The 20,479-nt window shown below is 43.6% G+C and overlaps 1 protein-coding gene across 3 annotated transcripts in view; it reads right to left on the bottom strand.

Moving 5' to 3' along the window:
• Positions 1-20,479, bottom strand: part of NFATC1 (nuclear factor of activated T-cells, cytoplasmic, calcineurin-dependent 1) — a 111,141-nt gene that overhangs the window by 20,780 nt on the left and 69,882 nt on the right. The window contains exons 8-9 of one of the 3 annotated variants that reach the window (XM_014941069.1): positions 12,218-12,597; positions 11,911-12,106 (exon numbers count right to left, since the gene is read on the bottom strand). In XM_014941069.1, coding sequence (XP_014796555.1) covers positions 11,911-12,106; positions 12,218-12,597 — 576 coding nt within the window. Of the gene's footprint in view, positions 1-11,910; positions 12,142-12,217; positions 12,598-20,479 lie in introns of those variants that run through there. The other 2 variants (XM_014941070.1, XM_014941071.1) reach the window with 2 other exon arrangements.

Raw genomic sequence — 20,479 nt, 5'->3', positions numbered from 1 at the left:
TCAGTTGAGCAGATGATTATATTTTTTTTAAAAGTATCCGAGTGATTTTGGTCTGGAAACACTTACAAATTTTTGATGAGACACACCACTCAGTCCAGGTGCTTTTCCCAAGTTAATATTAAATATAGCTTTGGAAACTTCAGCAGATGTTCTAATTTCTTCTAGTTCAAAATTTTTTTTTGCTACTGCTCTGCCTTTATTTAAATAGCTGACTCTAATTGATTCTTTAATACAGTGATTCATAATGTGTTGTGAATCTTCTGTTAATTTAGTTGCGAGACTGTTATTATTTCCCTCAATTTAACACATCCTGTTTTAGAACATCAATCGAGGTTGATGGAAAAAATTTTCATGGCATTTGGAGAATATCCTAAATGTAATTCGAATGCCATCTTTTGAAAGTTGCAAAGTAAGGGGATTTCCTGTTTTATTCTTCAATCATATAAACTTGAAAAGGAGCTTTTACAAATCCTTATTCACTCTCGCAGTATTTTTTCTGGGTAATTTCTAATCGGTGAAGAGCCAAATGACAATATTTTTCCGATTTTTCTCATTTTTATTGAATACCCTGTTACACTGCAAGAGAGGGCTTAAAAGTGGTATGAAAATTTCTCACTAAGTTGAGGTGACGTGACTGTAATTTACTCAAAGAGCGCTTCCCACCCCCTTCTTTTCTACCATGTTTTTGGAGGGGGTTTTTGGGCTCCCTACAGGAGCTCTCTCCACCCGGTGGTAGCGCTGAAACCCTTTCCTCCCTCCTTAGAAAACTTGGCAATAGGGCATGGAAAGAACTCCCAGGGTTATTTGAGGGTCCTGCGCCAGCAGAGCCACCGAAACCTCCTACCTCCACGCAGCGCAGCCATCTCGCTGCAGATCAACACAGACAAACAGACGGGCTCCTCCGACTCCAGCTCACTGCTCAGACACACGCTCTCCTCAGATATATATATAAGTGTAATGAGCACATTGCTTATTTTATCATCTCCTCTCATTTCTCTCTATACTTAAATCATTTTGGGGCGAAGCGAGGTATTCTTTAGATACACTTTTCCATGGCAGTCAAATCCTGGGTTTTTACTACTCATTTGTACCATTTCAGTTTCAGAGAAACTCCTCTCTCACACCCACACTCACCCTTTGCCCTCTTCCAAAATTCATCTTTGCTCATCTTTTTTTTTTTTTTTTTTTTTTTTTTATAGGCATGTTATATTTAACCTTCCTCTCATTTCCCTTTTTCTCAAGCCTTCTTTCACTCTAATTATACCACCAGGTAGTTTCAGAGCCATATTCTAAGTCTGAAACTTTAAAATGCTTGCTAACACTGCTACAGCATCACGAGAAAGCTTCTATTTCTTTAGTATGCTGCCCAAATAGAGTAAATGTATATAGAATCACAGAATGATAGAATGGTTGGGGCTGGAAGGGACCTTGAAGATCATCTAATTCCAACCCCCCTGCCCTGGGCAGGGACACCTCCCACCAGACCAGGTCGCTCAAAGCCCCATCCAGCCTGGCCTTGAACCCCTCCAGGGATGGGGCAGCCACAGCTTCTCTGGGCAACCTGTTCCAGTGTCTCACCACCCTCTTGCAAAAACGTTAAGTCTAAACCCTCTACAAAGGAGACAGTCACCTTTATCTACAATACTATACTATGCTGTATGACAAAATATGCTGAATAGGGCAGAAACCAGCACTTTCTTCTGGCAACAATGGAGGTGTGCATGTTCCTACCAAGTGGTGATCTGACAGAGCACATCCAATTGTGAGTCTACGGTTTAAACAGACTACAGAGGTGCTTCTCTGGCCTGTAAAGGTCCAGCCTGGATTTCTGGAAACAGAGAATTCCTGGAAGTTCTCTGAAGCAGCCATTGGTGCCATGCATGTCCACTGATGTAAAAAGCACTGTCTCCCTGTGGCTGATGGCGCTTTCTGCCCTGGAATCAATTTTGCTTCTTTTTCTTTTGCAATGGGGTCTTCCCTCATCCTAACATATTCTCTCTGTGGAAGAAAAAATAAGCAAAACCCCCCCAAGAACTCTTTCAAAGTTACCTAGAAAATCAGGGACTGAGTACAGCAGCCATCTCCATCACTGGCACGTCTTCCAGGGTCCCTTCTCAAAAAGACTTTGTGCAGTGCCTGAGTGAGGCACATCTAATTATGAATCCAGAGCCTGGACGCGTATCTTTCAGCAAAACTTGAATTTGTGTTGCATCAATTCTAGCAACTTCAGGAAGTTCTAGCCTTTGACTGCTAGGGCCGAAGGGACAGCTCTGTATCATCTCAAACAATGGTTATCAATTAATGAGTCAGGGAAATTTTTCAGAAGAAAGAAAACAAACAAGAGTGTGCGTAATTGAAAAACATCAGGACCTCTTTCTATATGACAATTTCACACGCAGTCACTTTAGATTGAGAAGCACACCTAAACCTCCCAGTATTACTGACCCAGAGATATACTTTTATAAGGAGAAGATGCCTGGAGCATTGTGGAACACAGAGTTATAGAATCATAGAATGGTTAGATTTGGAAGGGACCTTAAAGACCATCTAGTTCCAACCCCCCTGCCCTGGGCAGGGACACCTTCCACTACAGCAGGTTACTCAAAGCCCCATCCAGCCTGGCCTTGAAGGAAGGTTATCACCTTATGGTAATGTTTATGAAATGAAACAAATCTTCAGCCCTAGCTCCCATAGAAATCTAACACCAAGAGCAATCTGGACAGCACAGACACGAAGAGTCAAATCTTGTCTTCTGCACTCTCTTATGGCTGCAGAAGGGCCAAAATTAAATAGAAGCCCCATGCTTTAGTTGCACAAAGCCAAGGCAAGCGAGGAATGTTCTTGTGCGTACATGATGCTTGGATAACCTGAGCTATAGCTATGTCAGGGCCAAAGAATTTAATCCACTAATTATGGACTTTGATAGCCTGTAGCATTGCTTTTCAAGACTGTTTAAGTGCCTGTATTCATGTGCTCAGGGAGAATACACTTTGGGGATTTTGACACACTTGCAGCACCATCTCACGTCGCTTTCTGATATTTGTCTTGCAGTAGCCTTCAAGGTGTGCAAAATGTAGAATATTTAACGACACAGCCAAGCCTGTAGGGCAGGCAGAGGCCTGGTCCAGCTCCCTGGTTTGCAGACAAACCCAGCCAGGCTGGCCAACAAGGAACAGGACCAGGGTTTTCCTACTGCGTTTCTTACTTGCCGATTGTTGCCAAGTATTTTCAATGTCCAGACTTTGCAGGCTTCCTCAGTGACAGAGGAGGAGGGGAACGTTTTGAGGGCCTGCTTTTTTTCATAAGCTTCCTCCTAGACTGGAGATAAGCCTGGTGTGGAAAGCCTTGTGCCCCCTTTGGTTGCAATCAGCATCAGATCCTCGGAAAGGAGGAAAGAGCAGGAGCCAGGTTATCAAGCAGCCCGCTCTCGACAGCGATGGTCAAGCCACTATCAGGCCCATGACTGAGCCCCCTCAGTTGTCCGGCAGACGCGGATGAAACAATCAGCTGCACCACACAGAAATCTGCTAGAAAAGACTCCCTCTCTCTGCCTGTCTATCAGCGACCAGACTTCAATGAATGCAGCTATTATGCGTTTTAACTACCAGCCATACGCTTGGGCCCGTTCCCAACGAACCCAAAGGGAACGGTGTTATTGACTTAAGTGGGAGCCGAGGCAGGCCCTTCGTTGCTCTGTGATCTAGCAACACCAGAGCTTGCTAGGCCTTAGCCAAGAGCGCCGTACGTGAAGTCAGGGAGTTTACTCATGAGAGCGCTTCCCCTGACACGTATGTGTTTGCTGGGCTGAGCTTCTTGGAGAAGAGGGGTCTTTTTTACAACAACTTCCCCACAAAGCGTTTTGCCAGCATGGGTTGAGGACGCGAGAGCACGGAGGCCGTACACAAGCCACGAGGCCACACCTGACCAGTTAACACCGCACAGCTCAGCAAAAACGCTTCAAACAAACAACATATTCCTCAAATGAATCGCATTGGAACAAAGCTTTCTCATGAAGTTTGTGCTTCTGCGAGCCATATATTTTCCTTGGCGCTCCTCCAGGCTTAAAAGCAGATGTAAATGTTACCAAGGCTAAGATACAGCAACTTCTTCTCCCCCGATCGCCAAGGAAAACTTACAGAAAATAACACACAAAACCTTTACCATTTGAAACAGCGGTGCCAACAGCCATTACTATGGAAATAGGAGAATGAATCAGGCATGGGAGTGAGTAGCAACTTCTTCCCCAGCTAATTGCACAGCAGGGCTGCAGCGTGAAGCTGGCTCTTAGCTGAGGAGAGGGGGTGCCACGCGGCTTCAGCTGAAACTTAATGACTCAAAATGTTTAAGACAAAGGTGCACGCGTAGATGCACATCAAGCAAATGTTGGGTTTTCAACACTAAAAATACTCTGGAGTATCAAAACATTGCAAAGCGCTGCCTGCTGATTTCCGCAGCTTTCCCATTGCTGGGCCGGCCTCCTGGTCCCTCCACCAGTGTCTGCCATCACTGAATGAGGTTGGAGGCACTCAGGACTTCTCTGAAGGGACAAGACACTTCCTTGAAAGCCTGAGACTTCAGGACCTCCCTGGAAATCTAAATGCTGATGTTAAAAGAAAGCAAAGTTGACTGCTAGATTTCACAGCATACTGCAGCTCAGACGTAGGCTGGCCTGCTTTGGGGGCAATCGCACACCTGGGACTGGAGAAAACCAGGAGTGACACCTAGTCTGGTTGGCGGCTCTTCTGTGGGCTTTCTCCTGGTGAGCCTCCAGGGAGACCCAATTCAGCAAACCTGCTAGAAGCAGCAAAACCCAATCCCGCGGGTGTGTGGTTTCGTGTAACAGGATACCCCTCAAACCCAGACGTGCAACTCCACCGAAGGTCTGACTCGAACGCATTACTTCAGCCCTCCCTTACTCATCGCGCACAACCCGAGCCCCAAATGTTAACGACTCAGCATGTTTTATCACAGTAGCATGTACACTTTCAATCATCATTAGAGACGAGGAGGGTCTAGGCTCAGGCACCAGGCCAGATTAAGTAAAACTTTCCATGAGGAAAGCTATTTGTTTTCTCCCAGAGCTGCGAGGCTTGGCCAAGAGGGAGGCAGGGAAAAGCTCGCCCAAGCCAGACCGAAGTGTAGACAGTGTTACTGGACTTTGCAGACTACCTGCGTGTTGTTCTAATGACATCTGGACTACTGGAAATCACCGAGTGCACTCAGGAGTTTTCAAAGGCATAATTGTGGCAGCAGCAGACTAAACTTAATGCCTCGAGAGCCAATCGCTTTAATCATGAAGCTGAGATGTATGAAAAAGGATACATTTCAGCAAAAGAGTAATTCTGTCTGCTATGGTTCCTGTTCAAATAAACTATATCACCAAACCACGTGCATTTGAAGAATATAGAGGAGCGAAAAAAAAGAACATATGGTATAGAGGCAAAAAACTTTCATATATACTGTATAGGAGATATATGGACTTGTCAGACATCTAACAGTTCAACACTGTAAGCAATTCATGGGAATGACATTAGCAATAGCTCATATTACATCCAGGAGTTACAGCTTTTACTGCAAAAGTTATTTTTAAAAGAGCCATGTTTAAAATGAAATGGCTGGCAGGGCTGCAGCTTTCAGTAACACTTTACCTGTGGTTTTCCCACTTTTACATACTTATTGGGGGCTTAATGCTCCCAATTTACCTTTTCAGAGTAAAATAAAAGTCGCAATGAGTGCATTCATTGGCACGGTGCTATAAAACTCACAGCTGTGCAAAGACAATCACAAGAACAAAAGCCTCCTTGTTTTAAAAAAGATGATGATGTGGTTCTGATACTCTCTGCTAGCCACATATCTAAACATCAGACACCTTCGTTTATGGCTTATGTATTTTCATCTTACTACACAAAGATTTATAGATCAGATCAAGTCAAGATCAGGACAGAGACCTTTACGAAAGCGTCCGTGTGGAGATGAGGAGGCTGAATTAATATACAAAACTTCAGACAAGAGATATGTCTTTCAGATATTGTTATTCCAGTTCTGGCTGCTACACAGGACTCGGGGCATTCTGGAAAACAGTTTTTTCAACACGGCTGGGACTGCATCTCAAAAGTTGAGATTAGAACCCAGGCAAAGCTCAAAGAAGCTGAGATCTTCTTCAGCTTCAGCACTCAAGCATGCCTTGATTAAAGAATCCTCTGGGATGCTGCTTTGCTTTCAATTAAAAACTGCTTTTGTAAATTTCTGTGCACTAATGTAACAAATGGGATCCCAGCATGTACAATACACCTTGAAATCTGCTGAGAACATGTGTCATGCATTTTTTCCTGTTGGTATCAATGTGTTTCCCCCTTGCTTTTTTGAAATCGCTTCATTTTCATCTGTAATGAAAATTACTTTCTTTGATGTTTCTAACGGCAGGAAATAATTTCAGAACCGGGTGTCATTCTGCTGCAGGTAAAAAATGTAATAGCTTGTGGGAGTGCCAGTTACAACCTGAAAAATGTTTCTTGGGATTAGCATGCCTAATTGAACTCTCTCTCCATCCTGGTGGAATAAAAGATTTGGAGCTCAGTTCTGTGTTCCACCCAGGCTACATCAGATCCAGGAAAGGGAAACAGGGATAAGGAAGGCGATTTCAAGTCACCTTTAGCATCTCCTGTTGTGAGCCTGGCTGGTTCCCAGCTGCCTGAACATCCTGAAAGCTGTGTGAACTTACACGCCACCGCCTCTGGCTTGGGGTTTCTCCTACCACTAAGCAAAGCAGTTAGAATTCAGAAAAATTATCCGAGTTGCCCTGGTTAACAGGAAAGAAGTAGGATTAGTTCAGGAGCAAACCAGCACAGCTTTTGACCCAAGTCCTAGTTAGAAGGTTGGAGAGAGGAGCACGTTCAAAAGCGAGATATAAATTAGGTAAATTTTCACATCCCCTGGAGAGAATGACTGGTTCAAGGGACAAGGAAGAGTTCTCATCAGCTTCTAGCTTCCCCTAACCGGCCATTTTGTTGCTACTTCCACTTCGTACCTCAAAGGGCTGCACAGACTCACCAATCCCCAAACAAAATGTTTTCTCTCAAAAGCAATTACTGCATGGACTCGTACTGAGGAGGTCCATCAAGCCTGCCTTAGCATTTTCCATCAGCTCCACCACCCTAGTACCCTGCAGTACTCCCATGTTAGATCTGAAAGGGGAATGTCACGTAACCTCCACTGTCTGGGGCACAGACCCATGGAGCCAGCATTAGTCCTGACATGGTCTGTCAGGGTGTCCCAGCGCCCCGCAAGAGCTGCAAGAGCTTCTGGTGGGGAGGACAGGGAACACCCCTTCCCCTGCTGCAAAGGGCCACGGGCTCCTGCAGAGGACCAAAACCAGGCATAAATGTCACATTCCAACCGCTTTTAATCAAATCTTGCTGTGAAAGCAGCAAAGGGAATCAGCCATAATCTTTTGTTAGGAGGCTGAACTCAGAATTATTCAAAACGAATGCTGGTATACAAGCCAGATACCTTTTAATATCAAGAGCGCAGCTATAATATATCAGGTATCACTTTACAGAGTGAGTTTTAAATACGTTATACATGTTGAATCATATATTCACATACTGAAATGGACAGCACATTTAATGAGTAGCCCAGCTGGCTACTGTAGATTTTGATTTAAAACGAGATTGCCAAGACCAAAACATATTTGCCAAAATGGAAGTCTCTTCGGGTGCTCCCTTTATATCACTTCAGCTGCCCACCATTACCGAAGCAGAAAAATGACATATACAGGATATATATTTATATAAACTCACTGACTGTTTTTTCCATCTATACTCCGCACTATAGATGGTCTATATTTGGAGATACTCCAGACCAAAAGGAATGAGTATTACTTTGATCCCATAAGTTGAAACCAAAAAAATTCTGTTTATACCTGGTCCAAGATTGCTATACATATATTATATACATAAATCAAACCTCCCCAAAGTGGTAAACAAGCGACCAAAATATTACCAAATATAATCTGGCACAATCAGTTAGATATTTTATTTGTCTGCTAGTCGCGTAAGTATGTTAGATGCCTATACCTCACACCTCATAAGTACTTTCAGGTAAAACTGCAGGTATTTATAGCTACAAGACGCTGTGAATGTTCACTTTTTTAATGGAGTGTTTTTTTGAGAATTTGATTTTTAATGTCAGTAAAATATTTCATTAGTTTTTAATTACATTAGGGATGAGGGAAAGAGTGGGTATACTTAGAGTAGCAGACAAGGATAGCTGTCAAGTATATCTGACCTCTCTGGCTCTCACATTGTTCACAGGTGCAAAGATTGAAAAGATACTGAAAAAAAAAGTTTAAATCATGCTGTATGAAGGATCTGAAGCGAATCGGTGAGACAACAAATTATAAAGAGGTAGAGCAGCAGTCTATTCTAAACAAAAAAAGTAACTTTAAAAAAGAGAGTCCTTACTCATAGGTATGATTTGATATTCTGGTGGTCATATTTGATATTCTATGGTCATAAAGGACATATATCCCACCCGTTCCTCAAGGAAACAAGGAAGACACTTCAAGATGGATATCATACTAACAAGAAACAATGGCGATGAATTAAAAGCTCCTATTCCAAAAAAATACCCAAGCACATGAAAAATGAGTTGCTCCTATTCGGTATGAGCCACTCTGCAAAATCCATTCTCCCTTATTCCAGAGTTTCAGCCAGAGGTCTGAATGGAATGGCACCAGGCACAAAGGCACTGCACATGGGGAGTGCCTTGCCTTTTCAGAGCACATCTCCGTGAACATCACCTACAAGGACACCAGGAGCAATTACTGGTGGTTTCCAGGCAGTCACCATAGTGGCCAAACTGCCCTTTGAGACTGTGCGAGGCAGCCCAGAAGGGGATTTTTTTACCGAGACAAGATGAGTTGATTAGATAGTTGCTGGGGAGGATAAGATGACATCAGATGTGGCTTCAAGTCACACTTAATCTGGCCTATGGGTGGGCTGCTGCCACCCAAGGCAGTCCCACTGCAGTCCCTGACCTGCAGCAACAGGCTTCCTGCCCCTCTCGTGGGCTGACCCAGCTATTGGACCCAGGGGATGTGGTTCCATAAACTGACCCAGCGGAAAACTACGTGGGTTTTGCTATTTTTGGCAGGTTAATTTTCCATTAGCCTGCTCCACCACTCCATAATCAATTGATATGACTCAAAGGAAGCAGCAAGAACGTGTGGCTAAGGGCAAGATGGATTGAGGCCACCCTTTCCATGGGAGCCTGCAGTTACATCAGATTAAATGTAACGTGAAACCAATGTCTGCACTGGTGGTGGTAAGGTTGCCCCCAGCCTGCAGTTACATCAGATTAAATGTAACGTGAAACCAATGTCTGCACTGGTGATGGTAAGTGCATATATGAAATGCATATAGAGGAGACCTAAATAGGCTTCCAGCCTGACTCACAGCTTCGTGCTCCTATGCTGTATCTCTGAAGCATTCCACCTAAATAGGCTTCCAGCCTGACTCACAGCTCCTGTGCTGTGTCTCTGAAGCATGCTGGGGCTCTGCATGGTTTGAAGAGAGGGTCCTGGCCAGCACAAGTCCCACAAGACTTGCTCCCTGCCTTTAGCTCTTCTGCCACATACTTTCTCTCTCGGCTGCTCAAATATGGAGATAAATAAAGAGACAGCAAGGGCTCTGCATGGTTTGAAGAGAGGGTCCTGGCCAGCACAAGTCCCACAAGACTTGCTCCCTGCCTTTAGCTCTTCTGCCACATACTTTCTCTCTCGGCTGCTCAAATATGGAGATAAATAAAGAGACAGCAGTAGTTCACTCCTTAAGAGTGGATGTCCCTTTCTTCAGGCAGTGAGATAAGGCATAGACAGGAAAGGGAAGCTCTCAAGGGCTGCGCTCCATCAGTGTGACCCCTGAGACAAACCTAAATACCAGTTTAGACATAGAAAAGGGACTTCCTCTGGTTACCATTTCTAATTACCACCCTTAGAGGGAACTGGTGCTGTTTAATATTTTGGAACAACCTAAGCTATATTGTTACCATAACTGTTATGTCTATGAATTCTTTCTTGGTCTATAGTTCTCGTGGTCAGCCACAGAACAATTTTCGGAGCTTGCTGGATGCCAAAGGAAAGCATATCTGCATTTGGCTAGCTGAAGAGATCTTCAAAGTCAACTTTAAGTATCAGTGCAGATGTACATGGTGGCTTCTACAATTACTTCCGATTATCTATCAGAGGACTGGTGTGCATGTGTGTCCAGAAGAAGGGATGGAAGAGAGATGGGGGTAAGGACTAAACCACTTACGCTTCGTCAGAGAGAATGAGCATTGCTGAAAAAATTAAAATCTCTCTCTCGGACCACATGGTAGCAAAGTTCCTCTGCTCCTCCAGGAAAAATATGAGGTAAATGCGGCTGAGGAGTTTCACCCTTCATCCCTGAGATGTAGTCCCATCTCTCCAGCAAAGATCAGCCAAAGGCAACTTCATAGTGCTGTGGCTGATGGATTTTTGAGAGGTAAAGCAGAAAGACTGCCCACTTCTTGTGTTTTTCTATTAAGACAGCTATAGACTAGGTTTAGATTTTGTTCTGTATTCTCTTCCTTCCACAGAGAACTTCTGGTTTCTCTCAAAAACAAAATTTGGGCATGGCTTTTTGTTTTGGTTGGTGTACATTTCTTGCTTGGTTTTTTGAAATCTTGCTCCTTACATCAATGTGGTGAAAATGCATGTTTTATGAAGAAAACCTTGTCCCAAAAGATGTGTTGTGCAAAACTTTAGTGAACTGAACTCCTAATTAGGAAAAATTCCTTAGACCTGTCTATCATGTAACCAATAATAACTTCTGTTAAGAAAAATCATTTTCCTAGAGTTGAAAAGTAAAAGGCTGCTACTCAAGCTCCAAAACATTCATTTGTAATCCTAATTCAGCAGTTTAATTCATGCTGTTTAAAATAGAATGACTAAATGTCCTTTTTTTTTTTAAGAACAGTGCAATGAATTGTCTTTAAATTCTCCCCAAAAGACAATCACATTCAGATGTTCCTTGGCACCAATTAGTTTCAATGCAGCATTTCAAAGGCATTTCTTGTTCAAATAGCATGATATGTTATATAAAAGTTATGTGGCTATTGGAAGGGAACTCACGTACTGCATTAAGGTGAGGGTCCGGAATACTACTGGGATACTTAGCAGCAAGTGCTAAATCACAGTTCAGGGAGGTCACATAATCAAATTATCCCTTTTATTACGTTCAACTAATAAATCTTTGGAAACTAGAGTCTGACAAGTTCATCACAGCATTTTAGCTTTTCAGTGGTGCGTGTAGAATACATATACATATAGAACCTAACAAAAGGGGAAAAAAAAAAAAAAAAGCAGCAGCAAGCCCACCGTAAGAATGGAAGAAAAAGTAGCCTTAATGTCAGATGCCACCAGACTGAAAAGTTACGCTGAAAGATGTACCCGCGTTTTTAATTTGAACCTCCTCAACTGAAGTAGAGCAGTTTATCATTTAGTTCCAGTGAACAGATTCGCACATCAGACGTTTCACCGCATTATGGATGGGACCATGTTAAATATGTGTTCACTGCAGTTCCATGGGTCACTGGCATGGGCATAAGCCAAGACCATACGGTTAAGATTATTGCAACATAGCTATTGATCATGCAGCCAGCTCTACAGTAACTAACAGCACTTAATGCTTAGATAACGTGGTTTCATTATCACAAATGAAACTAAAGAGACCTTTCCTGTATAGAGACAATCCAAGCAAAAGTCCGCACCATTCCACCAGGCTGTTAATTGAACTTTTTTCCACCAGGATTCAAAAGAAGGAGGGGGTTAAGGGAACTCACTGATATAGCAACATGGTTGAACACAAACCTATGCTGCAGGAGACTTACCATCATCCAGGTACATCTGGTCCAATTCCTCAGGTTCTCGCTTGATCGTTACAGGAATAGGGGCCAAATTATGATTACTTTCCTCATGCAACTCTGGCAATGACAGTGGTTGGGTTGTTGGAGACTCATTTCTGTGAACCTTCGGTAGCTGCTGCTGCTGTTGACCCATTATGGATGAGTGAGTTGGACTGCAGGACTGCAAATAGGTTGGCTCTTGGGTAACAGATGGAACTGGAGAAGAGGGACTGTTGGGATAGAGTGTTTGTTGATAACCAAGGGGACAGCTACTGCTCAGATGTTGACTCACCTGCGGCTGCAGCATGATGTGAGATGATTGCTCGGGGGAGCTTGGGTGCACAACTATAGACCTTGGCACTTCCTGTATGGTGGGGACACCTCCAGCGGGCTGCTGAAGTCCGAGGTGACTGTGGCCCGGGTTGGGGATGCACTTGTAAGGAGAGGACGAAAGGTCATGCAGCTTGGGGCTTGCGTTGGGAGAAGGTGACATCACGGCGTTCCTCTGCTGACAGGAGGCAAAGCCAGCCACGAGGCACGAACCGGGATCAGGGGGCATCATGATCTGCTGGCTGTAGTATGGTTTAGAGAGAGGGCTTAAGCCTTGGTTCATTGGTCCACAGGTTTGAGCAGGCTCATAGTCATCTGTGGGTTCTGTTTTTATAATTGGAACTGTTAAAAGAAAAAAGTTTTACATAAACATGAGTTGCGTATTGGTATGATCAAGTTGGCTTGTGGCTAGGATACCCTTTGCAAAACAAACAACCTCTTGAATAAGACTCTGTGTGTCTTTTGCCTAGTTCTCCCACCCTATAAAAAAAAAAAATGAATGAGTCATCAGCACAAGAAAGTCACAGCTGGTTCTAATATTGAAAAGGACTATTTTTTTTGGACTCTCCTCCAGCACTAATGTGCTATAAAAATCTATTTGCAAATAGCTGTGCTTCAGTGGAAGCTTTGGACCCAAGGGCTCCATGGATTTGTAGTAATCAAAGCAAGAATTTTAACTTGGATATACTACTGCATGTCTACGGCTACTGATGGCCCATTTGATAAATGTCTGAGCATTCGGTAAACTGGAGCATAATAAGGTAGAGATGGGGCTTTCAGAGTTCAGTGAAAGTAAAATTGCAAAGATACATGACAAACTACTATGTACAAGAAGTTTTCAATTATGAGGGTATTTTTGAAAGAGTAGGATTTGATTTATTTAGTTTTTTTCATGATTGTTTAATCTTACTAACCAGAGAATGGGTGTAAAATATTCAGTAAGTTGCATCCAACTCTCAGTGATTCTAAGCTGGATTCAAACTGCCAATGCCAGCTCCTAACAAATGTTAACTCAGTGTCTGGCTACCAAGGAAAACTGACTCCTATTCTAGACCTCTGCTTGCTCTACCCATTGTCCCAAGAGGCTCTAATTGAGCTGTCAAGCCCTGTCTCTAAATACCACCAGCACATGGACAGAATGACCATCTATGAGCATCAGCTCAGTCACAACAAATATAGAGCTGCTTTCTCAAAAAAAGAGATCCTTCCTCAAATCAAAGTGTCTTTTTCACATTGCCTTTCTCTCTCAAATCAGACAGTGGTACCTTTGCTGCTTTTCCTACAACGTATGCAGTGCATAGGTAAAAGACACCCGCTTTCTTTATCAGGAAAATGATAAATAATACGGCCAAGCTAGTCTGTATATTTATTTTTTCTAGCCAGATGCAACTCTAATGCATACAAAAATTGTGTATGGAACACATAGTGGCATTTATCTTCTTTCCCAAAAGGAGATCCAGAGAACAGCTGTCACTTGGAGGTGCTGTTGGAAATTTAAGGGTGATACCAGAGAATGTCGTTCAGAATATTAGAATAAACGACCCATTGTGGCACAAAGTTATTAATGAAACATCTTTGCACAACTCACCTAAGAGCACATGCATGTTGCATGTCTCTGACTGTATTTTTATTTACACGTTTTATGAACACATTCTCCAGCCATTTACTACGTTTGTATATGAGTCTTTTGAACCCCTAAAAATGCACGTGTGTGCATATGTACACATAAAACCTCTTTTAACACTCAAATTTTGCTGCTGGTGAATGCACTTCACTACCCTTGTTTTACAGTCCCCTAGCCTCTTGTTAACTTTGCTCCTTTTATGTTTCTTTTACATATAGATGCTTGCAACACTTGTTTCAAGATTTCTAGCACCCCTAGTAAAAACATGTCTATATATGTAACAGATGCACAGGTGTTGCTCAAGACGAATGTGCTAAGGATAATGGACTGTCATTGGATTCCTCATAATCTTATTTTCACCTGCTCGTGGGCTGCACACTGGCCAGGAGGGCTACCAAGGCACTTGGTGGCAGAGAAGCAGATTCCAGGCTCAGTGACAGCTTTATTAAAACAGGATCACACCCTTTATGAAAATGCAAGACCAAAGAAACGCACCTAGATAAACATAGCAGCTCAGATATTGTAAGAAAATACCTTTAACAAGTTCCTGAGCTAGCAAATATTCTCACATGTTTTATATTAGCTTCACTGTACTAGCACTAACCACAGCACAGCTGGAAATATGATGGTTGTTGAACACTGAATTTTCCCAATATATCACTGTTATAGAAACACCTGTGCTAAATAATTCCAAGCTCAACCACTGGCAATTCAACTCCAATAAACCCTGGAGTTGTCTGACTTGTTATAACCTAGGTAAGGGTTATAGCCCCGGTGTCAGGCAGGCTGGAGGCTTTAAAGAAGGCCAGGCTCCTGATCTCGAGCTGATTTCTCATTGTAGCTCTTCTACGGCACCTCTTTGCTACTTGGTTTACCAGGCATTTTTCTGTCACTTCACTTTGAATTTTTTCATTATAAAAGCAATGCCATGGGGTCTACTTGGAGGCCTGATTACTGGGAATCTGATTTCACTTGTTGTTACACTGAAGTACACCTGCTGCAACGAACAGAGGATACCCAGTTAAGGCCTACTCTGCACGGGGCGAAGAACTGATGGGCAGAAGGGACTCTATTCCAGACCCGATAGTCTAAAAACTCTCTTGGAGATGGTGACAGCAACCAAGGACACTCCCAGCTGCCCATAAATTCAGAGTTCAGAGGGAAAATAGAGACCGGTGTTAATTACAGGGCCAGTCAGGGTAAGCCACAGCAGCTTGTTTGCTGATGGCAGGTTGCTAGCCAGAGAGGGAAACAAGGAGGAGGGATATGTGATTAATGGGCCTCCATTTTACTTGACAATTATTTACATTGCCCCCTAGTATTGCTCTGAACTGATACTCCAGAGCACCAGTTATTTCATGTAATGGGAAACAAATTATCTTTAAATGGACAGATATTATCTGTATGTAGGCTTAGAGGTGTCTGAACTTGTTCAACTGAATTGTCTCCATTACCTTTCTCAATGTGTTTTTTCAACACAGTAAAAGAGTCTCCCTTTGCTAAGCATTATATATATTTTTTTTGTACGCTAATTTCATCACTAGAATAAAGAATCACACTAAAAGACAGAAAATATTAATGCTGAAATGGTGAAGGGATTTGTATCTGACTTTCCAGTGCTTTGCCATATGTACAGCCACTTAACGCTCTGCAGAATGTAGAGATCTTACGAAGCTGGGATGGCAGCTGCTCACTCCCCTTTAAAGTGTAAATGTCCTCACAGGGTACCACTTTGGAGAAGGAAGCTCCATAGGAATTTTTTCTGATTTTCTTTTTTTTTTTTTCCTGGAGAAGCCATTACTAATGACCCAAATGATCTGGGATCAGACCTGCAAAGCTGAGCAGGTCAGCAGAAAGGTAAGACATTAACGCTTCCTTTTCTGGCTAGACCTCAACTTTTGTATTTTATGTGAATAACTTCATTACTTGACTTGTGGAGGACAGATATACCACAAATTGCCACACTACACCAGTTAACAGCTTATTTATGACACTCTGTCCTGTATCTGCGTCTCCCCAGCCTACGTAACTCCACCAAATGGCGTAACAAAGGCCAACAATCTTTGCCAATGTTTGCATTTCCAAACTCAGCACAAAGGAGCTGTGAGTCTAACCTCCTGGTCATTCTGAAAATACTCTGAATGTGTCAAAAGTTGGACTGCGGTGGGCCCAAGGCAGGAGCTGTGGGTATTTCAAGACACACCTTCCAAAACCAATGCAGGAACAGCCTGTGCCTGTACTCAACCATCACAGTGTCTATGGGGTTACTCAAACAAGCTAAAATACTTGCATGTAGTAAGGCTACCAGTTCCTCACACACCGTACCCACTGTATCACCAACTTTTGGGTAGCTGGGACCCTCAGCCAGGGGAACAGCCGAGGATACAAACCTTACATGCCCACCTTCACCCTTTTCTCCCAGGAAGGAACCAGTGGGCTCCTCCAGAGCAACCAGGCCAGCTGCGGGCTAGCGTTACCACTGACTCATGCTTGATTAACTGCAAATCTTTACAGACCTGAGCTAGAAAAAGAGGTTTCATTCTCAAATACATCCCCGTGGAGGCACGGTACGTATCCATTTCCCACATATCCATTTCCACCGTCGCTCACTCGCACAAGTGAGTATTTCACACAGGGAGATGAGACTCGATACAGAGAGGACACCTAATTTTCTCAGGATTAATATTTAACAGAGAACAGTAGTACCCTGACTAACTTCTAGATCAAATATTTCAAATCTTAAATGACTTGGTAAGAACCTGCCAGCTGAAAGAGACACTCCTAGCCACAGGGCAGGCCTGGACTGGCAATTAACTGGAAAGACCTACAGCTGTTCAGAATCTGCTAAAATGGTACTTTTAGCAGAAAACGGACTATTTCTTAAATTCAGCAGAGCGGTATCAAATGGCAACAAGCATTCTGTCTCTGTGGTGCTGAGATAACGCCCAGTCTTGCAGACTTTCAGCTGGCTAGAATGAAAAACTGTGACTGAATTTGCCATAGACTGAGATTTGCCAATAATCAATTGCCGCTATGACACCAGCATTTGTGGAATTGTAAACAGAAAAGATGACACAGTTTTTACATACACTCGGACTCAAAAGTAATGTTTCTTGGTTAAGAGACCCTACTCTGCTGAAGGATCAGGCCCTTGCCACAAAAAGGAAAAAATGAATCCAAGTTTGGGGGTCACACGGTGAATTTTTAAATGCTTCTTACTCCACAATGCATTAGACGATTTGAAGTAATCCTCAATTTTGAATATCAAAATATGACAGAGCTCCCAGTTCTCAATTAGTCTGATAAGCAACTTAATCTGTGCTAATTGGTTTTCAATGGTTCGCTGATGCCTTCTTAGACTCTGGACTCATGTCATTATGTCATCTAATTTAATACGAAGTTCTGAGAACCGTGCACTGGCAGCAGCCCTGGCTATAAATCAAAGCTTCTTAGTCAGAGAGACCAGGGTTATGACATCATACCGAGGCACTGAGCAGAAGACAATGGTCCTTCTGTGTGGCTCTGAATCTGGGAGAAATATTTCAGCCAGTTCTGCAAGCCCACATTTAAATGAAAGGCCTTTCTAGCAGGTAAAAAGTTAATATATCAAACCTTGAAGAAAAATAATAAATCATGCACATTCAGTAAAAGGAGTCAGAAAGTGCTTAAATATAAATTATATGTATTTTTTGACAATTCTAACAAGTCTGTTTGCTTTTACACTTAAGCAATCCAGATGGGTTTTTAAACTTTTTTTTTTGGGGGGGTGCTATTAAAATATGTGAACTGAGAAAATATAATCATATAAATTAAACAGATGTTTATCCTGAATAACATTAAACTAACAAATTCCCATTTCCACGTAGTATTATCAATGCATACATTTATGGCACTATAACATATTTATTTTACCCTTAAGTTTGATTGAACCTATCAAACAAAATAGCCACCTTTCAAGGTGCAGACTATGATGTAGTTCCCTGGCACCAGCACACAGATTTTGGTTAGCATATGAAAATCAAAACACTACTTTTTTTTCATCGTGTACACACACATTTCTTCAACTTCTGGACTAAATGTCTCATAATTGGTAAGAATTTGGGATGAGACTTCCAAAGAGGGTTGAAGAGCTAGGTGGGTAAATCCCTATTACTGAGCTGAGCTCTGAAATGCTGTTTGTGCCTCCAAAATCCTCCCCCATCAGTCCTGAGCCAGGTAGGACACCATCTCCACCACCAGCGAGATGTTCCTTCAGAAGATGCTATGCAGGTTATCCTGACTGCTGCCACTGCTCTGCTGCTGGCCAACTGGAAACACAGTTAGGGATGTGGACACATCTCCATGTACAGCTTAGCCACTCCGGATTCATGCAAAGACAAAATCCTGGCTGCTGTGGCAGCACAGGTTGGATCCAGCAGGCTTGAGTAGAGTAAGGGCCCTCATCCCTCGTTCTGACCCTGGAGCAGCCGGATGTTGGGGAGAGGCAATGGGCTGGCTGCTCTCAAAAACTATAATCCCTCTTTTTTTGTAACACCAGAGCAGCCAGTGGCTGAGCAGTGGCAACCTCAGTGACAAGGGATGGCCACTCAACCCCAGGGATCTCCCAAGACAGTCACTACAGGGGCCTCTGCGCATGCTGTCCGTGAACTGGATATTTTTCCCTAGGCACCAGTTCAACTGAAACATTTTTTAAAGGTCAAGCTCCTATCAAGCCTTTGCTTTTCAGTTAATAAAACCAGAGCACGGTGACTGGGATACAAAGGGACGCTATCAAGAAGCTGTGGGCAGCACACATGTGCGACTGCAGGTTTTATCTACGCAGGTATCTGAACTCACTCACCCTCTCTTGCTGGCACATCGGTACCGCTCATCGGGAGGGCTACCTCTAACACATGCCTGCCTGCCTGCCCGCTTTGGGTTCATGCGTATGTATTTTTATGGGATCAGATGCATATGCACAGTTTTATACAAGACTAGCCTCCAGGTAGCTGGAAGCCTTGCGCATGCATCTCAGCCTGTAATCTCGGACACTGCCATTATCTGATTAGAAAGCGCTTTCCAGCTAACTCATTTGCTAAATGCTTTTCAACAGCTGGTAAACTATTAGGTTATTCGACGCATATTTATGAGACAGAAGATTATATATGGTAGCTTGGTACACACGCTGTTAAAACCAGGTGGGGAGGAGTGGAAGGCAGGCGGAGGGCACTTGGGTTGTGTTAGTACAGAAGATAGGCATTACCTTTCTTTCAAAAGAAACAGGGAAAATTCTTAAAAGGCACAATTAATTTTCCATCATAACACCTTATTAAATCCTACAATGTCGAAAAGGATAAATCAAGTCCTGCTCTACCACTGCTCCCACAGCACAGCACCCAGTTCCACCACTGCCTTCAGCTGGAGGTTTAACTGTGCCCAACACCCGGGCTGTGCTGGCCAAGGCTTTCTATGTCATTTCTGTCAGATGTGTTAAAATTCACTGGGGTGAGCTCTTTTTTGATGCTGCTGCACAACATCACACTCCCAGCACTGAGTTCACTCCTGCTCTCTCTATGAGGGGAGAAGAATAGGAAAGCGGGGGCTGTGGGCAGGGGTCCCACAGGGCAGCAGCATGGGGGCAGCTCCACACTTCTCATCTCTACCAGTCCTGCGGGAAGCTCTGCAGGGATGGGCTGGCAGGAGGGCATCCTTACTGTGCCAGTCCTACCCCTAGATCTGACCTCCGGACCCGGCTGACGTCAGCCCTCTCGGCTCTGACATGGTCTTTGTCTTCAGAGACGGATGCCGTCCCTCCCACAACCAGCAAAACACATCCTCACCCATGCATTGCACCTCCGGCAGCCACCACCACCACCACATCCCCTTTAGGATCAGTCACGGGGCTAGATTAATTATGGTGATCAGCCACTTGAGGAGAACAAAAATAAGCACCTCCTGTAATCCAGCCCATGTAATTCTAAACCCCGTTCTCCCTCACGCAAGTTTTGCCTTTTGGCTTTTAAGCTAATTGGAAGATCCTAAAGCCCAACACTTGCTAAAACACATGTGAAATCCCTGGGAAGTATAAGGGAGGGATTCCTCGCTATGCTCGTGCAGAGGGGTTTGGTGACTGAAACTACAGGCTGGGTTTTGTCATCTGAAGGGGAATATTTGAAAAGGGAGCTACTACCAAAAGACAACTTCATGCACTGGAAGGTAACTATTATGGGTGATCGCTGCTGCTGCAATGGAGCCTGCTGGTCAGACACAGCCAGCGGGGCTATATCCACCCCTGCCTGTGGCAGGGACATCACACAGGTAATGCTCCTTCTTGGCCTTCCAGAGGAAGATGGAGCACAGCACAATGAGGCATAGTTTTGCCTCTTAAGATGAAGACGGCTGCAACTGCAGGTCAGGGGTGGCTGACAGAAGAAATAGGATGTCACCTGCATGAAGCGTGGGCAGCTCTAGACCCAACAACTAGGAGCAAAAGCACCTGAGGCCATCACACTAGTGTCCCCTCCACTCCACTGCAGACCTCATGCAGCCGGGTGGAGGGGCCAATGCACCCGGCAATGATGAATTTTGTGATCCTCTTAAATGGAAACAGGACTCTGACCA

This window comes from Calidris pugnax, unplaced genomic scaffold (genome assembly GCF_001431845.1).
Source record: "Calidris pugnax isolate Ruff unplaced genomic scaffold, ASM143184v1 scaffold8, whole genome shotgun sequence".
Taxonomy (NCBI): domain Eukaryota; kingdom Metazoa; phylum Chordata; class Aves; order Charadriiformes; family Scolopacidae; genus Calidris; species Calidris pugnax.
Note: the sequence above shows the minus strand (reverse complement) of the source record. Positions and strands in the feature narration are given on the sequence as shown.